This window comes from Eufriesea mexicana, unplaced genomic scaffold (genome assembly GCF_001483705.2).
Source record: "Eufriesea mexicana isolate 0111107269 unplaced genomic scaffold, ASM148370v2 scaffold124, whole genome shotgun sequence".
Classification (NCBI taxonomy): Eukaryota; Metazoa; Arthropoda; class Insecta; order Hymenoptera; family Apidae; genus Eufriesea; species Eufriesea mexicana.
The window spans coordinates 1,639,192-1,658,232 of record NW_016908357.1 but is presented as its reverse complement, the minus strand read 5'-3'; the positions used below and the strand labels follow the sequence as shown (position 1 = coordinate 1,658,232).

General features: G+C 42.7%; 1 protein-coding gene and 1 non-coding gene across 2 annotated transcripts; both read left to right on the top strand.

Moving 5' to 3' along the window:
* The first annotated feature begins 107 nt into the window (after nucleotides 1–107).
* On the top strand, nucleotides 108–181 carry TRNAN-GUU (transfer RNA asparagine (anticodon GUU)). The gene has a single exon. It is a non-coding gene; the product is annotated as a tRNA-Asn (tRNA).
* Nucleotides 182–699: 518 nt separating this feature from the next.
* Nucleotides 700–2,589, top strand: Phb1 (prohibitin 1). Its single transcript, XM_017911137.1, has 4 exons — nucleotides 700–706; nucleotides 1,117–1,216; nucleotides 1,306–1,727; nucleotides 1,806–2,589. The coding sequence occupies exons 2-4, from the start codon at nucleotides 1,132–1,134 to the stop codon at nucleotides 2,112–2,114; spliced, it is 816 nt and encodes a 271-aa protein (XP_017766626.1). The 5' UTR covers nucleotides 700–706; nucleotides 1,117–1,131; the 3' UTR covers nucleotides 2,115–2,589.
* The last annotated feature ends 16,452 nt before the right edge of the window (nucleotides 2,590–19,041 follow it).

The window sequence follows — 19,041 nt, the reverse complement described above, 5'->3', positions numbered from 1 at the left end:
TTTGGAAATTATTCTATAAATATTGAAAATAAAAATGTAATTTGTTAATATAAATCCTTATATAAATTTTCGCAAAAATTCTGTAATTTGAAATGCATAGTCACGTGGCCTCCGTGGCGCAATCGGCTAGCGCGTTCGGCTGTTAACTGAAAGGTTGGTGGTTCGAGCCCACCCGGGGGCGATTTATTTTTTCGTGATTTTATATACATTTTATATTCAAAACAATGCAACTTAAATAATTTACTGCGAGCATTTAATATTAAAAATAGTATACGCACATACGTAATTATATAAGCAACATACTGCATAAGAATATATAATACAGTAATATATTTAACATTTTATAAAATTTTGTGTCAGGTGACTTGGAATTTGTACTGACGTTTAAATATTTATCGAAAATAAGAATATCAACAATAATTCCTGCTATTGGATTAAGAGACGAATTCATCATATAATACATTTGAAGAACGAATTAATCAGTAACAAAAATCTACGTGTACTATTTTATTATACCGTAATAAGAACAATTAATATAGCATGTTAGTGAATGTTGTGGCTATTTTATATTTCGCTATTCTTAATGTACTTTAAATTTACCTCCAAAAACCTATTAGTAAGTGGCGCTGCTATCGATTAGACTGTTAAATTGTGGATCGACTCCATCTTTCTTTTGCCGACTCCCTTATTCTACACGAGACGAAAGGTAAATTCTTATTAAAGAAATAGCATTTATTACGTAAGAATTATTCATGACAATATGAAAAGTGTCAATTGTTTTCCATTGTTGTCTATTGCTGTTTATTGTTAATTATGTATATTGTTAGTTTTATGTAGAATCGATTGAGGTCCCACGCCGTCGGTATTTTATAACATAGGCATTTTTTATTGGTTTTCTGTTTTTACGTTTATTGAATATTTATGTTTGTTTCCTATGACTAAGCTTTGCGATTTTTCGGAAGTAATTGCATCCAATTATGTTGTTGCTGTTAATTTATATAATTCCGTTAATTTATAGGTTAAAGTTGTTTGACCACATTATAGCGAACTCGATTTAGTGTTGCGTCAGAACATCTTTGTCTGTTTGTTGCAAATGAGTTTTTATTTTCATTTCAGGAATTTTGTTTAAAAATGGCAATGATATGGAATCGATTAGGGCAGCTTGGTTTAGGTTTGACTATGACTGGAATTGTTGTTAACAATGCATTGTATAATGGTTAGTTTTTTAATTTTATAATACGTAAAAATTATTACAAAGCAAAAAATTTAGTTTCATTTACAATCGTTGTGTATTGTATGTTTCAGTTGATGGAGGTCATAGGGCTGTTATCTTTGACAGATTTACAGGAATAAAAAATCAAGTTGTAGGGGAAGGAACACATTTCGTTATTCCTTGGGTACAAAAACCTATTATATTTGATATTCGATCTAGGCCAAGGAATATTCCTGTAGTCACTGGAAGTAAAGATCTACAAAATGTAAACATCACACTTCGTATTCTCTTCAGACCTATCCCAGATTCTTTGCCAAAGATCTATACTATTCTTGGTGTAGATTATGCTGAAAGAGTATTGCCATCAATTACAAATGAGGTATTAAAAGCTGTAGTTGCCCAATTTGATGCAGGAGAATTAATCACGCAGAGAGAGATTGTTTCTCAAAAGGTTAGGGAAGATTTGACAGATAGGGCTACGCAGTTTGGATTAATTTTAGATGATATTTCTCTTGTAAGTATGTTACAATTATTTTGATTTCATAGCATGTGTATAATATCTTGATTAATCTTACAAGCTACTTTGCTTCAGACACACTTAACCTTTGGAAAAGAATTTACTCAAGCTGTGGAGATGAAGCAAGTAGCACAGCAAGAAGCAGAAAAGGCCCGTTTCTTAGTAGAAAAAGCAGAACAGCATAAGAAAGCTGCTATTATCAGTGCAGAAGGCGATGCACAAGCTGCAAGCTTGATTGCAAACTCTCTTGGTGAAGCAGGCGATGGTTTGGTTGAACTTAGAAGAATCGAAGCTGCAGAAGATATAGCCCATAACCTATCTAGATCTCGTCAAGTAGCTTATTTACCACCAGGTCAAAATGTTTTATTAAACTTACCGCAGTAAAACTATAAACTCGAATAAAAATTATATACATAAGTTGTGCATTTATATTGTAATGTATGAGTTTGAGTCTAGTAACAGAGTATTTTTAATATGCGTATATGATCCCAGACAGATAAATGAAGATAATTTTTTCACAATTTTGATTTACCTTCTCAGGCTTATAATTTTACACATCTGTTTTCCTTCCAGTTATATAGCGTTTACTTGACAAAGTGAAAGCATCCGTTGTTGCTGTCTATGTCAATTTGCTTTTCAGAAGAGGAGAGCATTTTCTTTGAATATTTTCAATGCCCTAATATTATATTTATGAATATTAAATATAATGTTCTTAAATCGAAATTCTAGCACATGCAAGATCATCTTCTCATATCAGGGTTATTGATTTACTAACAATTGGCTCTCTACCTCGATGTGAGCATTCATACAGTTTAGTAAGCAATGGTAGAATTGTGCTTGCTTCAGCATCAAGTAATAGAAATTGTATTTTTACAGGAAATGTATAACTTTAATTAAGATGTATGTTATAACTTGGGAAAATTGGTTACATTTGTTAGGTAATTTACAAATGTGCTGTATTTATGAATAGCTGCTGTAAATTAGTAAATATTCTGTAAAAGTTTTATCAATTTAAATTTTATTTTCCAGAGTAGATATGTACAAAAAGATTCATTTTATTTACACCTTACTTAATTTCAGATTGTTTCCAAATTTTATTTTTAAAATTTAATTAATATATTTGTTTACTTTTGTTCATCAAAATTATATAATTTTTTATCAAAAAATACCAGTTAGGGGACAGGTCGAAGTTTCATCGTCATCATTTATTCGTCCGAATTGTCAATAAATTGTGACAATCAATCAATGACTGAAGATTGGTAAAAGATTATCGCTGTCGGGGTCCTGCGGTCCAACGTTTGTCGGCATTACCAGTTAACGCAGAAAACAATTCATCACAATTTGGCGAAGACCGTGGGGTTTCTATTATGCTCTGCGAAGAAAATTGGAAATACCCGTTAATAATTTTAACTTTGGCTTCGTAAAGTTAAAAGCTATTTTTATAAACTTCGATGTTGAAATTATTTTTTGTTTGTTTACTAAATCATTTTTTGTTCTTTGTAAATAATCAGGTTTAATTTGTTGAGACTTTGCAGCGTGATGAACAGGAAACCATTACCTGCTTCTGTTTAGTATTTATTATTTTTGATAAATTATAAACTAACTGAGTGAACTCGTACTTCAAGAGAAAAGGGGCAAGATCAAGGCGGTAGGAGTACGAGGCAAAAGCAGATTAGCGTGAATAATGAAGACACGACCGCGTGAAAGCCTAAGCGGGTCTCCTTAAGTCTGCTCCTTCGAGTAGAAGCCGAAGCCGGAAAGGAAGGATACTGGTTAAGAGGTGGGGCGGACAGAAAGGAGGTAGAAGCAGTTAATTACTCCACCCATCTAGAGGATAACGACTTCCCCTTATTTGTCGAGAGGTGCAAACAGCCAACCCTCAGTGAAATCCCTTGGCAAGACGCTTTCTCGGATATATACCTCGAAGTCTTGGATCTGTATCAAAATTTAAATATTACCCTTTTTTGATTGGTGAATGGAGAAATTGTCCAGGTATTTTCCAGCTATACAATAAATATTTACTTATCTGCGTTTTTATTATCAAACATATTTCAATAAGTTTTACGATTTATCATACAAGTAGAAAATTCATAAGTTTTGGATTTTTCATAAAATTATTACATCGTATTACATTCCACTATATATCGTGCTTGTGATAAATTTTCACCCAATTTAAATGATAATAACAGCTATAAGCGTAAGAAATTATAGAAATTAGTTTATTAACAATAAATAGCAAATGGAGAGCAACGATTAGATTTTCGTGTTCTCAAAATTATATTAAATTATAACGTTCTTAAATATTATTATACAACATTGTAAAATACGTGGAGTTGCAATGACACTTTTGATGGAATGTGGATGTCATCGTCATTAATATCAATGTTCCAATTGCGATGTACTATACACGGACAAAGGATAGCACATGTTTTCCGGGTCACGCGTACAACGAAATAAATAAATAGGCTCATCCACGTATACTAATACGAGGAACGTAGAGAATGAGAGAAGGGAGACTAATTACGAAAGAAATCATAATAGGCGCACATGCACTGTGGGCTGTTGAGCTAACGATTGCTTCCTCTGCATCTGCACCTGTTACTGCGATCCTACGGTTGCATCGATGCACGCGAGCCGCATATGCCGATGGTCTTCCTCGGAGACACGAACGCCCAAAGCGATAATCTCCATTTGCGATCTCGCAACTTCCAGAATTTCGTAAATATTCAGAAATTAAGGGAATAGTTCGTATAATTTCCTATGTCAAACGCATTCCCTACTACGCCTTACAGTCTAATTTCTTTTCTTTCCGTTATCAATTATCGGTTCATTTCGTCAGTTATGTAACATTCCGTTCTAACACAATAACCATAATAACTAAGAAATGAATATTCATAATTTATTTACGAATATTATATTTACGACATTGTTATTTACGTTTTATTTACATTATTACGACATTTATATAAATGTTAATTGGGGCAGGAAACCTGAAAACGAGAGCGTTCCTTAACAATTTTTATTTATATCTCTCTTTTTATCATAAAGAATAAGAGACTTTAGACCATGTGACGAAATCATCGACAGTCATCCGAATTACAACCACTGTTTTTTCGCTAAAAGGATCATTAATCTTCGCTGATCATTTTGTATGAGAATGCATTTTCTCGTATGCATATTTTATCATTCCGCGAGTCATAATGTTGGACACGTGGTTCTTTTCGGTAAATTTGCCAAGTTTATTGCTTAGCGGTAATAGTTGAGTCCTAAGGGCCGAAATATGATGATATCGCGGTCTAAGGCGTCTGAAGTTATTAAAGCTAGCGCCATTCGGTTAGCATAATCGCAACTCCAGGGCTGCTGGTCGATTGCATCTCCTGGCTCCATTTTTTTCTCAATTTCGTGCATCTCGCACGCGAGGAGTAATTTTCAATAAGTGCAGCTGGCACGGTTTTGTCGTTGAGTCTCTTCTAGTTGACGCACGATCAACGGTAGCTCCGCCATTCATCTCTTATATCTTCTCTCCTTGTTTTTCCTCTAACTTTGAAAACATTGTACTCGACTGACGCGCGAGGCCAATAAGAAAGCGTAGTTTCGAACATCCGACACCTCGTACAATTGCCATTCACTTCTCACCGTAGAGCGAACAGTTTAGAGAGCAGACCCTCGGGCAAGTTCCGTGGCAGATTGATTTACATCGCAGTCAGTCTCGAGCCGGCCTGTAATCTTGCGACCACGTCGGGCAGAATACACGTGACTCTCCGCCTCATCCCTTTCGCAACCCTTAGGGTGTATTAGAGTTCGAGTGTCCTGTTGAGAGGCAACCAACTTACGTTTAATACCGTACGGATTAGTTGGTCAACTGCTGTTGATAACCAGCCATTCTTTCCCTTTTAACCTGTTAATCTTTTTTTACAACTTTGTGATCTATTTCTAGCTCGACTTGGTCCCGAATTCAACTAGCCAGAATGGATGGTGAAGATTGGCGGAACAAAGGATACAGTCTTCGAACAGTAAACGAGGTTGTGCTCCCGTTAGGACATTTCCTCTTCAAGTGTCCTCAGGAAGTACGCAGGTCATCGCGTGTACAACTCTGCGAGACGATCGTGGTTTTCTATTGTCAACGAGACACGAGAAAAGAAAGTTCATGGTTATAGGGTTACTTGATGTCTTCAGGGTCACTGTTATCCAGCGATCATTTTGCACACGATTGGCGGTGAAACTAGAACGAATTCTTCAATTCTATTGTAACGAAACGGCACGAATTTATGAAAATTCACCGATATGCTTTTCTCTTATTTTCGTTCATCTACCAGGTTTCTTCGTTTTTCTTACAGATGATGTATCAGGGAACAGGAAACAAATATTTGAGAGCATATGCAACATTTATCCTTGGTTATTTTAATACCGTCATCATTTCGCGTGTACTTCACGCTAAAATTTAATTGTCCAAGTTATATTTGTGGTAAATTACTGTGCTCTATTATACAAAGAATTTCAAGTATGTAGTTCTTTAGTTGGTACCAATTAATTTATCTTCCTCGTAGCTCAGGCCGTTTTTATTAATCTCCAAGTTGCTACCTTTCTTCAAGTACGTAAGTTCTTCGCCTGCTTGGTTTTCGTAATCGTTCAGCAGACGTTTGTCGACTGGGATGGACGTCGACAAAACCGCGTCTTGCTGTTCCCACAGGAGCGTCTTTCGTGCTGACCGTACGAACATTAATTCGGTCAGGAAGGAATGAACAGCAAGGAGAAGGGTGAAGGGCAAGGAGGAAAGGGAAGAGGGACAGAAGGGAACTTGTAACATGTGTGTAACGCAAGGGGCGTTCCGTGGTTGCGGTCCCGTCCATCTGTGGCAAGGAGTCCGGACGTAATTGCTACATCCTCAGATGCTGTTACCATACCCTTGTATGCATCGTCGGTTCGATTTACGAAAATCGTCACAAGCGACTGTTTACGTGAGACTCGCGTCGATTCGGTGATAAACACAGCTCAGATTAATTCTATGTTACTCTATTCTGTTATTCCATTACACGGGTCACTCCGATGACCTGTTTGTATTTTGACACGTTGCGTTGTACTAGCTACGAGAAACATGAATCTATAAAAAATTTGCCTCTTCGTCGTACGTTTATGTAGAAATATATGTAGACGCGAATAAGATGCAAATACCCGCGTCCTCCATGTACCCGTGATCATGGGTTCTTGCGTCACGCGACGTGCCGCGATCATCGAGGCCTGTTTTCTTCTTCTTCCTCTTCTCTCTCTTTCTCCTCAAACCGTCTCTCTTTTTGCTCGAGCTTTTTCGTGAACGGTCACTCGTTGCACGTGAGGACGAATTCCCGCGGGTGCAAATCGTCGTGAAATTGACGGTTCCTCCGAAGGTGAATGTCAATTTGACGTATGCCCGAGGTACGTCGGAATTAACGATTCAAGAATTTCTTTGCTCCATCGATGCTAAACCTCTTCCTCTTCTTTAAGCCCTTTTCGTTAGTTTCGTCCGTAGCTCTGGTTTTTAAAATACTTCTGCGTCCATTACACAGAGTCAGTATCGTCATTTTCTAAAGCGATTGGGAAAAATCTACGTTTCCTTCCATAAGGAGGTACCGCGTTAAACGAGCATTTTGTTGACAGGAAATAACCATCCCATTTCGCAGCAGTTTTTACGACGCTTAACAATGGCGGTGGAAGGTTAACTCACCTGACAAATAAAAGCGCGAATGACGATAATGTCATAAATCTTCATTAACAAGAATAGAAGGTATATACATATAGCTTGTTAATACGACGCTATGAACCAAGGCGTTTCCCTTGTATCTTCCTTTAATTTTCGAATTACTTTTCCTAGGTACTTGCGCGATTGTTTCTTATTACTTTATTTATAGAATTGCACTATTAACTCGACATTAATTCTGATCACGCGAATCCGATAGCCAAACGGTAGGGCGAAGATTCGTTATTTTATCGTTTGCCAAGTAAACAGACCCACCGAGGGGGTGCTTCACTATTCGAAATGAAGGGTTGCTCGTAAATGGCGGGTTAACTTGCTCCCGGTACCGCCTCGAAAATTCTCTGAATCTCCTAATTCAATTAGGATTCTGCCGCGAATAGATCTACAGTCAGCCGATGATGAGAACAACCTTATTAGGTTCTGAGGCACTCGATACGTTAACCATTTGGAGCTGAAAGTCGTTAAAGGAGGAGAATTTGCGCGGGACTGAAATTAGAACAGTTGCTTGGCAGAATCTAATTGAAAGGAGTGCAACCTGCTTAATTTCGCGTCCAGTACCCGGGGAAAAAGGAAGATATAGCATGGAGGATGTTTGAAAAGATCTCCACGTGTCTCGGTGTGCGGTTGCCGCCTTGCGTCTCGGTGGCAGAAGCAGACGTTGTAACGCCGAGATTTACAGTGGCGCTTGTAGGTAATAAGTCATGTCCAGCGAACATGTCGCCTACCGCAGACCTTCCACGCGTGGCCCGTCTGCATATATAAAGATGGCCGTGCCATGAAATGCGATACGTGCATACGAGCAGCCACTCCTTCTCGATAATATCACCACGATTTGCTCTGCCACGATTTCGATGCATCTGAGGTATTTACTTCTTTTACGAGTCCAAGTTTCTTGCAATTAAGTCAGTAGCATTTACTTATTAGAATACGCGCGTCTCATCTTCGGCGTTACACGTGAATCGTTAAAATTAACGTTCAGTTGGAGAACGTGAGAGAACGTGATGAAACGGAATAAAGAAATTCAAAGTGACAAAATTTTTGCCGCCATTGTTGGCTTACATTAAACGAAGCAGAAATTTCTCTGCTTCCTTTGGACCCTTTTACAGGGTATCCCAAAATTCACGCAAGAAGTAATTTTGATAGAAGACAGGTTTTTTTTATTAAAAATTGTAAATATTGCTGAACAATGAGGACACGTTGCTCTTTCACGTAGCGCTCCATTTTTAATAACCCTGAACTGTCAGCTGTCACGCTGTCTTTTTTTTCCGCTGACAACACTTTTACCGCACAGGTGGCGCAAATTTCAAATCTTGCGTGAATTTTGGGACATCCTTCGCAATTTCGAGCTGTACGCGAAGCCAAATTTCGGAACGTCAATTTTTTTTCCCGCCTACTTTGCTATTCGCGTTTGTCTTCATTTTTATATTTAGGCTTCTGCTGCCATTTTAAAGAACAGCTTGGACACGTTGATATATCGAAGCAGAAGAATTATAAAATTATCTCATCCATTTGATTCTATTTCTGCGTACAAACTTTTCACGCGATCGGAGCTGAGAGATCTAAGATGGCGATAGAAAAAAGAAATAGAACGTGTTACAGAGGTGATGGAAAAGGGAGGTTCGAGGAGGGGAAGGAGTGAAGACCCGAGCCGAAGTGTGACCTCTGACCTCTGTGGATCTCGGGCGCGCATAATGCCTTATTGTAATTACAATAAAGGTTATCTCGCTGGGATTTCGAGGCTCCGAGGCCATTCAGTCATTCGCGTTATTGAGATGGTAAGCGAGAGCCAGGCGAGAAGAGGAGAGACTGCGTTTCTGCTTCGTTCATCGCGAAAGAGCGAAGGAGAAGAAGCAAATACATCGGGATACAAGAAAGGACGTGTGCGTGTGTTTCGCCGACGTAGATGAACCAGAAATCATGTGGGCGATAAGGTATCGGAATATTGTGTATCTGACCGGGCCGGAACATGAAGAAGATAGATAGCCCGACACTGTAGGTTTCGCGAAGAACGGAGAAAGATGGAGCAGTTTCGCGAGGAAGGCCGGCGAAGAAGGCTCAGCATTGGAGAAACGATCGTTCCCCGATTCGAATTTCATCGTGCAGGATCATCCAGGGATTCCGTGCGAGCAATTATGCCGTATCTCGTTTCCCCTCGGCTCTCCCTCTCTTTCCTGCGCCTCTTCCAATGGACAGTTTCGACCGCAAACGTCTGTAATTAAACTCGAATTATGACGGATCAACAGTTACGCGGCGTTTCGGGGTATAGAAGGTAATTCTACTGTTCCTCGATCTCCATATATCGACCTTTAAACATGCAAAGAGAAGATAAGCGGAGGGGAAAAGAAAGAGGAAGGCAGAGTACGGTAGAAACGAAGAAGATGGAGTGGAGCGGAGGGTGAAAGCAGAAGAAGGTAAAAGGGTCGAATAGGGAGGGAAAAGGAGAAAGGAAGAAAGAGGATGTCGAAGTTCCTTTTCAATTAATTCGTTTGCGCGTAAACGCCTCTTTCTGCCGATGATTTACGGATTTGCAATCGACGGATCTCTTTACCGACCGATCCTCGAGCGTGCTCGAGCCTGGAGTGAATCAGTTACGAAGGCACATGTGCTTTATGCACACGTATGCGTCGATGCGAGGGAAAATACGAGTACCCGAGCGAGTGCATCCAGTATTCCAGCAAAGCTGAATCGAGGAGTTTCAGATTGAACGACTTCGAAATTTCATTCGAAGCGTTCCCTTTGATTTTCAATTAAATATTCGCGAAACGTTTGTCATTTCGCCAGCGGAATTATAACAATTCCGATTGGCGCCGGTAACGAAAATATATTAGTAACCATCGTAGGCGGTATAATTATCCGAATATTAATAATTTAATCAGTCATGATTAACAGGTGGTACGAGACTCTTGTTTCGCTTCTCTTCTTCTTACATGGGGGTTGGGAAGCAATCGGGGGCGGTACCGACGACCACACAAGCCGCCGACGTGAATCACGTACCCGTGTACCCAAAAATATGAGTATACAGTATATATAGTTGTTTATTATACTTCTCATAATCGCTGCCCTCACCGTGGAAGCTTTAGGTCGATTGATTTTGCAATCGTAAACGAAAGAGGAAAAAAAGAAATAGAAAGAAATCGACGGTATTAATCTTGTCAATATCAAATACTCGTTTCCCTCCGTATTGATTTAGCGACGTGTCAAAATTCTCGGTGAAAGTCACTATAAGTGCAATAAAGAATAAAAATTGTTCGAGAAAAATTGAACCGATGAAAATTATTTGAAGAAAGAGAAGAAGAAAGGGAGATGGAGAATTCGGGTGCAAACATGGTTGCGCGTCCAAAAATTACAGAAGCAACTCTAAATTGCTGTGCGCGTACGATCACTTATTTCTTACAATGCGTTACACCACCCGTTAGAGAGGCTTTTACCGCAGAGAGTGTGATTTACGTGTCCTCTGATTTACACTGATTACGGGCCCCGCTACGTCACAAAGCAAATACTGCCTTCTTCCCGTTCTTCTCCCTTTTCAGCTTGTACAGTTTGGTTAGCCGCCTGCAGGTCGTTCGGCACCCACTCTCCGAAGCAACATCAATTCTCGCTGATTGATTTTACTCAGGTATTAAATTAATCCCCCCCAGAGACGGTTAGTGCGCGACCGCTTTGCCAATTGCCGCTTGCGAGTTGTTTTCGCGCATTACCGCCTTATCCAACGCTGCTACGTTCCTTCGGAATATCTTCGCGCGATAATCGTTACTTCCCTGGACGATACCTCGATTCTCTTAGATTTTCACCGTTAATCCACTCTCCGCGTATCTAAACCGCCGTTGAATTTTGTAAGATGAACTTTCCGAGGAACCGGAGAGGTAGGTAGATCTTGGCAGCATTCCGACAGCATTCTCCGATTGTCTTCGCGCTAATTTTTTCGCAGAAGCTGGAGAACACATTGTCACGAACTGCATCGTTCCTCTCCCCGAATCGCGTGTCACCGATCCTCTTCGCCTCTTTTTTCCAGATGTTTCGAAATCTTAGGATAACCGGTTCTGCGATCTCGTTCTTTTCCAATTTCATTCAACCGGATGATACTCGTTAAAGACCCGTTCGTGTCAGTGAATCGTGGTACAAGCTAGAGTTCGCACTCGAATCCGCCTAGTGTTTATCACCTCGTGGACATGCCGTGGCAAATTGGTTCGAAAGGTGTTTAAAAGGGCCGTGGTGCATGAGATATTAGTCGTCTACTTCTACTCCATTTTTCTTCCCTCTGGTCTCCTAAAGTCTTGCACTTTTTGGTCCGTGAATTCTCGACGTTTCGCACATTCCTTCTTTTTGCGACAATTATCGAGCAGGAAAAATGTACAGCGTTCCGATCACGCGTGCCAGATACCATCTCTACGAATTTATCCAATATTTAGAGTCCCGCGAACACAGTCTGGCAAATTGGCCCGTGTTTCAGGGGCTGTCTCTTATTCGTTGCACCTCCTTCCAGGATTTTATCATCACCTCGACCTTTTTTCTTCCTTGTCCCATTTCGGAATGCCTCTCTCTTCTGCCTTTCTTCTTCCTTCTCGCTGGAGTTTCTTTTTGCTCTTCCGGAGCGTCTTCGAGGAGGAGCCCTCCGGCAAACGTGACCGGACGGGCCCGAATCATAAATTCCGCCGAGTAATGTAACGTCCGCCGCGATTATTTACTGATACTTACTCGATGGCCAGAACCCACCAGAGCAACCTACCCAGTGTTCCTTCAGACTTTCCTTCGCTCGTGGGGGACAAACTTTGCCCACGATCTGTTCCCGAGCAATCGCGAATTCGTCCTTTACCCTCGAGTCGTTTTCTACGACCGATACACTCGAAACGATCCGATCGTTTATTTCCCGAGGTAGCGAACGATTTCGAACTAGAGCAGACGCATATTTGAGAACTGCGTTTTTTTTTTATTCTTCTCTTCGTCTACCAGGGAAAAACGGGTAACGAATTACCGTCGCCATGGATATTAACGAGACACACTTCTTAGTTGAGAATAAAGGAAGAAGTTGAGGCGTATTTTATCCGGTCGACCATCCCCACCGACGAATTATTAAAAGCTAAACTGGCTTTGATTTATAAGAGGGCAGAACCATCCCGCGCCACCAAAATTCAACGGTCGGTTAAAAGGACTCGCGGGGTTGCCCGGAGGAAAACGGGGGGTGGAAACGCGACGAGGCGGTACCGAGATTAATTTTATTACTTCCGCTTGAGTAATTATCACATTACTTGCTGGAGGAGAAAGTTGCCGCGAGCTGTTGCCGCCGTCATTCTTGGTAATGCTTTTATCTCGCTGACTCCTTCCTTTGGTTCTTCGATTTTCTCCTGAAACGTATCGACGATACCGCTATCGAGAATCCCGAAATCGCGAAGAAGGGAGGCACACGTGGTTCGATAAGGTAAGACGAGTTACCAGCTGTTTTTCTGCCTCAGAGTTCCGAAGTAGAGGGATAATTAAATTTCCCGAGAACTTAGCGCACGAAGAAGGGAAGTAAAAGTCGTCGAAACGACCCCGACACGCGACAGTTAGTCAGTCTTGCGTCTTAATTTCTCCGTAAATCGCGTCATCGTCGGAGCAAGAAGTGGGAAACCGCGCGGCATCCGATGAAAAGTATGGAAGAAAGGAATGCAATGGACAAGGAAGAATAGGTTGGAGGAAGGGAGAGAGCGATAGAGACCTGGTCGTATACCGCGCAACCCTCTCGTATTAACTCACACGAGCGCGAATCGTACCTGTAAGAAGATCCTCGTTCAAGTTCCTCTTCAGTCTAACGCCGGTGGTTGGTGGTCGGGCGGAAAAAAGGGGATGAAGTCAAAAAAAGGAGAAAAAGGAAAAAGAAATAGGAGGTTGGCGGATGGTTGAAGAGGGGGAGAGTCTCATCTCCAGCTGAACTTCTCGCGCGATACACGTACACCTTTCTCGGGCACAGCCACGCGGATCTTGGTGCGAGCAAATATTTTAGCTGCGTAGTTGAGGGATGAAGTCGTCGTTCCTTCCCCCTTTCCCTGCCTCTCTCTTCTGGCGAGTCGCAAACTCCCCGGTCCCACTCGTGGCGCGCAAATGAGGTGGAAAAGATAAAGGCCGCGGCGGGCGATCATTAACATGCGCGCTCCGCTTTCGAGGAGCCTCCGCTGGAGGGTGACTCGGTGGTAGGTTTAGCTGCGCGAGTTTTAGATGTGCGCGTTTCTATATATCTCTGCACTCTATATAAACAGAAGGAAAAATGTATATAGCTAGATGGCATTATGTACCGATCCACGACCAAACGAGTATTTGCGAACACGTACGGACAGAAAGGGTCCAACGTGGTTTCGATCTGTGCGCGTACACGTTATTGTATATATAGATATATATATATATGTATATATATATATATGTATATGTATTTATTATATAACCGTGTCCTGTGTACTACCCCTGGGTGATAGCGCGAGGTGAAGAAGGTGGGAAGATGGAAAAAAGAAAGAGGCCAAAGAGACAGAGGACGAAAGACAGGGACGTAGAGAGGAAGAGGAAGAAGGCTAGGGATGGTGGAAACTCGTGAGGAGATGCCAACCTAATGGCGGCAGCAATTAACAACAAACACCGCTCATTAATCGCGAGAGAGTCCTCGTTCTCTCTGTCTTTCTTCATCTTCCCTCCCCTTTCTCCATCCGTTACTCCGAAATCTATCTCGCTTCTTCAAATTCAGCTTGTTCGCTTGTCTTGCATTTTTCATCTCTTTTCCACCGCTACCGTTTTCTCCTTTCCCTGGGAGCATCGCTTACCCCTTTCACCCTTCAGCGAGCCTTCCAACCGTCCGCGAAGTTTCCTATTAAAAGAGAAGGTATGATAATAACGCCGCGGCTCTCGACTCGGTCTTTTCACTCGAACGACCAGTAGGTTGTTGTAGGTATCTTCGTGTGCATGTGCCGGCGCGCGCCTCTGTGGGTGTGTGTGCGTGTGTGTCTGTATGTACATTAGGGGAGGGCGTTACTTTTACGGGGATACGCGACTCGTTTATCCACGACGAGATGACGGGGTAAGTCTTGCTACTCCTCGTAACAATTGGTTAAAACGAAGTTAAGAGATGCCTCCGTTTCAGTTTGTCCCCGAGAATTGTCGTGGAACGTTGCCTTCTTATTCATCCGAGAAGCTCGAGTTGACGAAATTATTTTCTCTCGCGAACCGCAGAATTCATTTCGCTCTTCGATTCTACGGGTTTAAGAAGGAAAGCAACGCGATCGAGTCTGCCCGGGTCGATTTGATCGGGGCGTACGACCTACGGTCTCGAATGGCATGAAAAAAAGGCAGGACGATGGAAAAAGAAAAACGGATTGACTTATCGAACGTTTTAATAGCGGAGCAAAAATCAGCGGGCACTCGATGGCAGGATAATTTTGATTCGCGCGTGACGAGGAAAGAGTTCATCGGGGGATCGTTTCCGTTTTTTCTCCGCGTCGGCCGGGTCCTTTTTACGAAATATTCGTGGGGGAGCCGGCGGACGTTAGCACGAGAAGAGCGAAAGCAAAGCGACGACGAAGAAAGCCAGAAGACGAGCCGAAGCTACTGGTCCAGGCGCGAAAGAGGAACAGAAGGCACGACAGCAAACTGCGACAGGACATGCGAGCACAAAGATGAATCCTGATCACGCACCTTCCCCCCTGTTCCTCTCATTCGTACGCTGCCGGCAGTGCTCTCGTTCCTTCGTATCTTCGATAATTGGAAATCAGCCTGAATATAAATAAAACTCCACGATCCCTCTCCGTTTCTTCGCTCTTCTTCCATCTTTCGCGTGGATTCTTTTCTCGAAAAGGTGCTTCCTCATTTGCATAATGGTTCCTCGTCGGCGGGAGTAAGAGAGAAAGAGAATTCGGTTCCTTTCGAGTTGGGGAAAAAAGGTCACTCGGTGTCTAGAAAGTTGTTACTCGGGCATCTTTTTGCTGTCTTGCCTGCGTGGTCTTTAGCCCGGCGATTAAACAGCGTTGATAACGCAGCGGGTGTACCACTGATGGATGGTAGATTCAATTATCATATGGAATATCTTGCAACGGGAAATTGATTAATTTGCAATTAGGACGCGCAAGAAGAAGAAGAGCGGAATGCGCTATTCGTTTTGCGAAAGCGTTGCGTCGCTTTTTATCGATCCTCCGCTTATTACTGCTACTTTCGTCTCCTTCCCGCAGCTACTTTTCGTTACATCGCGCCTCACTCGAGGAAGGGTAAAAGAAAAAGCACAGCCGGAACGGCAATTCCACGCTACATCGTGTAAATTGCAGCAGCGATTTAATTACTCGGTGACACTTGGTGCCGCGTCACCGGTCACGGGTTAATTATCGCGTTAACAAGACCCGATATTAACGCGTTCGCCTCGAAGATGAGTTCAAGCCTTTTTTGTCAAGCCGGAGCCGGTGCAACACTCGCCGCATCTCCGCGAACGAGTCGTTAACGCGAAGAAATCTCTAAAGGATCTGGGTTGGTTAAGGGACTTCCTCCTTCGTTGCTAAACGGTCCGTCACACTGTACCAACGACGTTCTGCTCGCGGTCGACGAGTGTCAGAGCATTTAATGAGGAAGGCAAGTGTCTTAAAGATGGCATTCAAGGGGGACGGTTGGAAAAAGTGAGGGACGTTCGAGAGAAAGCTGGAAAAATGTGCAGGAATATGGAGGTTTATAAGTGGAACGGCGGAGAAACTTTGAAAAGCGCGCAGCTCTTTTGATTTTCGTAACATTTTTCCACGGACGATTCGAAGTTGCCTGCGGTCGGGGCACAGTAGTTCGTTGCGCATCTGCTGACAAATTATGTGGAAAAGTGCATTAAAGGGACGCACGACGATACCATTCAGTAGGATCTCTTGAATATGCAAACATGGCGGCCGGAGAGATCGTTTAATGAGTTTCACCGTGTGAAACATGCGCGCGAAACGAACGAGATTTAAGCGAACCGAGCCACTACGCGGCATATTTAATCGTTTTATTTCACCACCAGAGACGTCGAGAGAGTATGTCGAAAAACCTTGCCTCGTATCGACCAAGTGTTCGCAGTGTTCGCGAATCTATTTCCTTATCGTGACTCGAGTGCGATAATTTATCGGGATTTCGCGTCATTCGACGATACGCGTTTTTCCCAAGGGAGAGAGAAAATTCGTTTAGTCCGGTTGCTTCGTCCCGATCCGGCAGGTATCGAGTAGTAGAACGAAAATGCGTGCCCCCGTTAGGAAAACGTTTTCGGTGAACGGATTCGCGTATTCGGAGTAATCGTTCTAAGAGCTTGTCGGTTTCTAGTGGTTCTCTTGGTCTAGGACCCAGGGGCAGGTATGTAACGTTGTAATTTCAGATAAGCGTGTCCCAGGAGACACGCATTGTGTCGGTGACCGGCTGCTCCCCGGCTTCCTTTGACGCGGAGCGCGTGTCGCAGGATGTTCTCGTGTGTACGCATACACGCACGCTTGCCTCCCCTCGTTCATTACGTGGTGAATCGCGATATCTCGACGCTACGACACCCTTTCTCTGTCGAGATTTTCGGGGCTGCAAGGATCCTTGCACTTTGACGCTCGTTGCTTACGTTTATTATTACAATGCAACCGGTTACATCGTAATTTACCAAGATACGCTACTCGCGGCGTACGCGTTCTCTCCGCGGCAGCGTAATTAACACGGCCGTGATAAGTGCCGTCGAAGAAAGGCCTATTTATTTTCCCAAACATCCCGCTTTATCTCGTAAAGCGAGGTAAGTCTCGACGCAAGGTTCTTGTCCGGTTGCTCTTCGTCTCGTTATCGAGAAAGCACGGCCCTTTTCCAGCGAGGAAAAACTAACGAGATAGATCGTAATCGAACGACTCGTCGTAGGGAAGGCTAATGGTTTTCATTATCGCTCGATTCGTAGTCATTCGCGGCTCGGTTTTGACAAAAAGAGTAGGTGAATTCACCCTAAACGCCGGCGAGGGGGAAGGGACAAGCAGAGGGAGACGGAGAAAATGACGAACCGATGATCTTCCCTAGGGACGCCCACATGGGGACACAGCAGAATGGGATTCTTAATTAATCTTTGCATTTCCATTAGGATTTACGATATTGCTCCGACTGTCCACCAAATAGATTCTTCAACGACAGGGAGATAAAGCGTGCTGCGTGTTGCTATCGTGCTTTTCATTTCGTTCCCTTCCATGTATCTCGATAGGATCGCAGATTTCGAAAGAAACGGAAAATGTGGACGGGGCAGCGCGACTGGTAATGTTATTACGATATTAAATATTTTCGAGAATTTGTCGATTTGTCGGGCATTACTTCCGAAAGAGAGACCCGAGTGGTGTCTGTTACCCGGTATCAATTGACAAACCACTTAACACCCGTAACGTGTGTAGAGTGTTTGACTTTTACACGGGTTTCGGTGGGCGGCGTGTGGGCGAGCCCTATAAGCTCTTTACTTATGCATTCTCGTTTTAACGTGACGAGAAAATGAATGCACGCGCGTTATATTAGATTTCGAAAGCACCTCTGCCGCGAACATCTTTTAATCTAGAGCAAACATTTACACGCGAAGCTGTGCGTCACCGTATAGCTTACTTTACATAAACGCCACGAAATAACGAACGGAGGTAAAATTATTCGTTAAGCGAAGGAACGTAAGAAAATGTACGAGCTGAGCGCGCGAACGAAGAGATTAAGATCGTAAATGAATAAATGGGGAGTGTAAACAAACAAATGGGCAATTTAAGTAATACCTGGAGCTAGAAACGGGACTGGTTAACTGGTATGCCAAACGTTTCGAGCAGATGGACTCGCGAAATGTTTCAACTAAATCGGTATCTCGGCTCGCATACGTTCGTTCGTCGGAGTATCTCGAATGGGGCGTGACCAGCTGGTCGTTTAACCAGGAACATAATTAAGAGGACCTCCCATCCTCTTCTTTTTTATCCCGCAGGGCTGGAATGTGGGGCGTGAATTATTTTGCGATGTTGCTCGATAAATTTCACCTCGTTGATTACACGAAAGCATATTCTGTTCCGCGGTGAAAGAAAAGTTTACTCCACGAACTCGCTTGCGGTAGCAAAAATAAAAATAATGGAAAGCCGTACAGATAGATGGTAAAGAAAACCGCGCGAAAAGTACGACGTGCGAATATAATATGCATTCAACCGTTCGGCAGTGAAACTACCTTTTTTCGTGCACCAGTTCTGTTCGCAAATTCGGAGCAAAGGATCTTTGTTTAAAGTCAGTAGTCGGTATCGAAACTTCAGTCGACAATGACACGTAGAATATTTCTCGCGTGTCTTTCACCGTGTAAGCAGAATTCTCCAACAGTGTTATAATTATATACGCCATTGCAAGCTGTGCATCCGTGCTGTCCTCGCCTCGTGTATTAATTTTCTACTATCGGTAGTATTTTCTTTCTCGATTACCCGGTTACGTCCTTAAAACGTGCTTTTCATTAGGACCCCCGGATTTCGTTGGACAAGTCGTATCGGTGGACACCCTCGAAAGTTGGTCACAGCCTTATTAACTTTGCGTCGTTAAGATCGGGACGAGAAACGAAATGGAAAAATGCAAAGTGTTCATTATTTCATTATGCCAAAAAGCGGC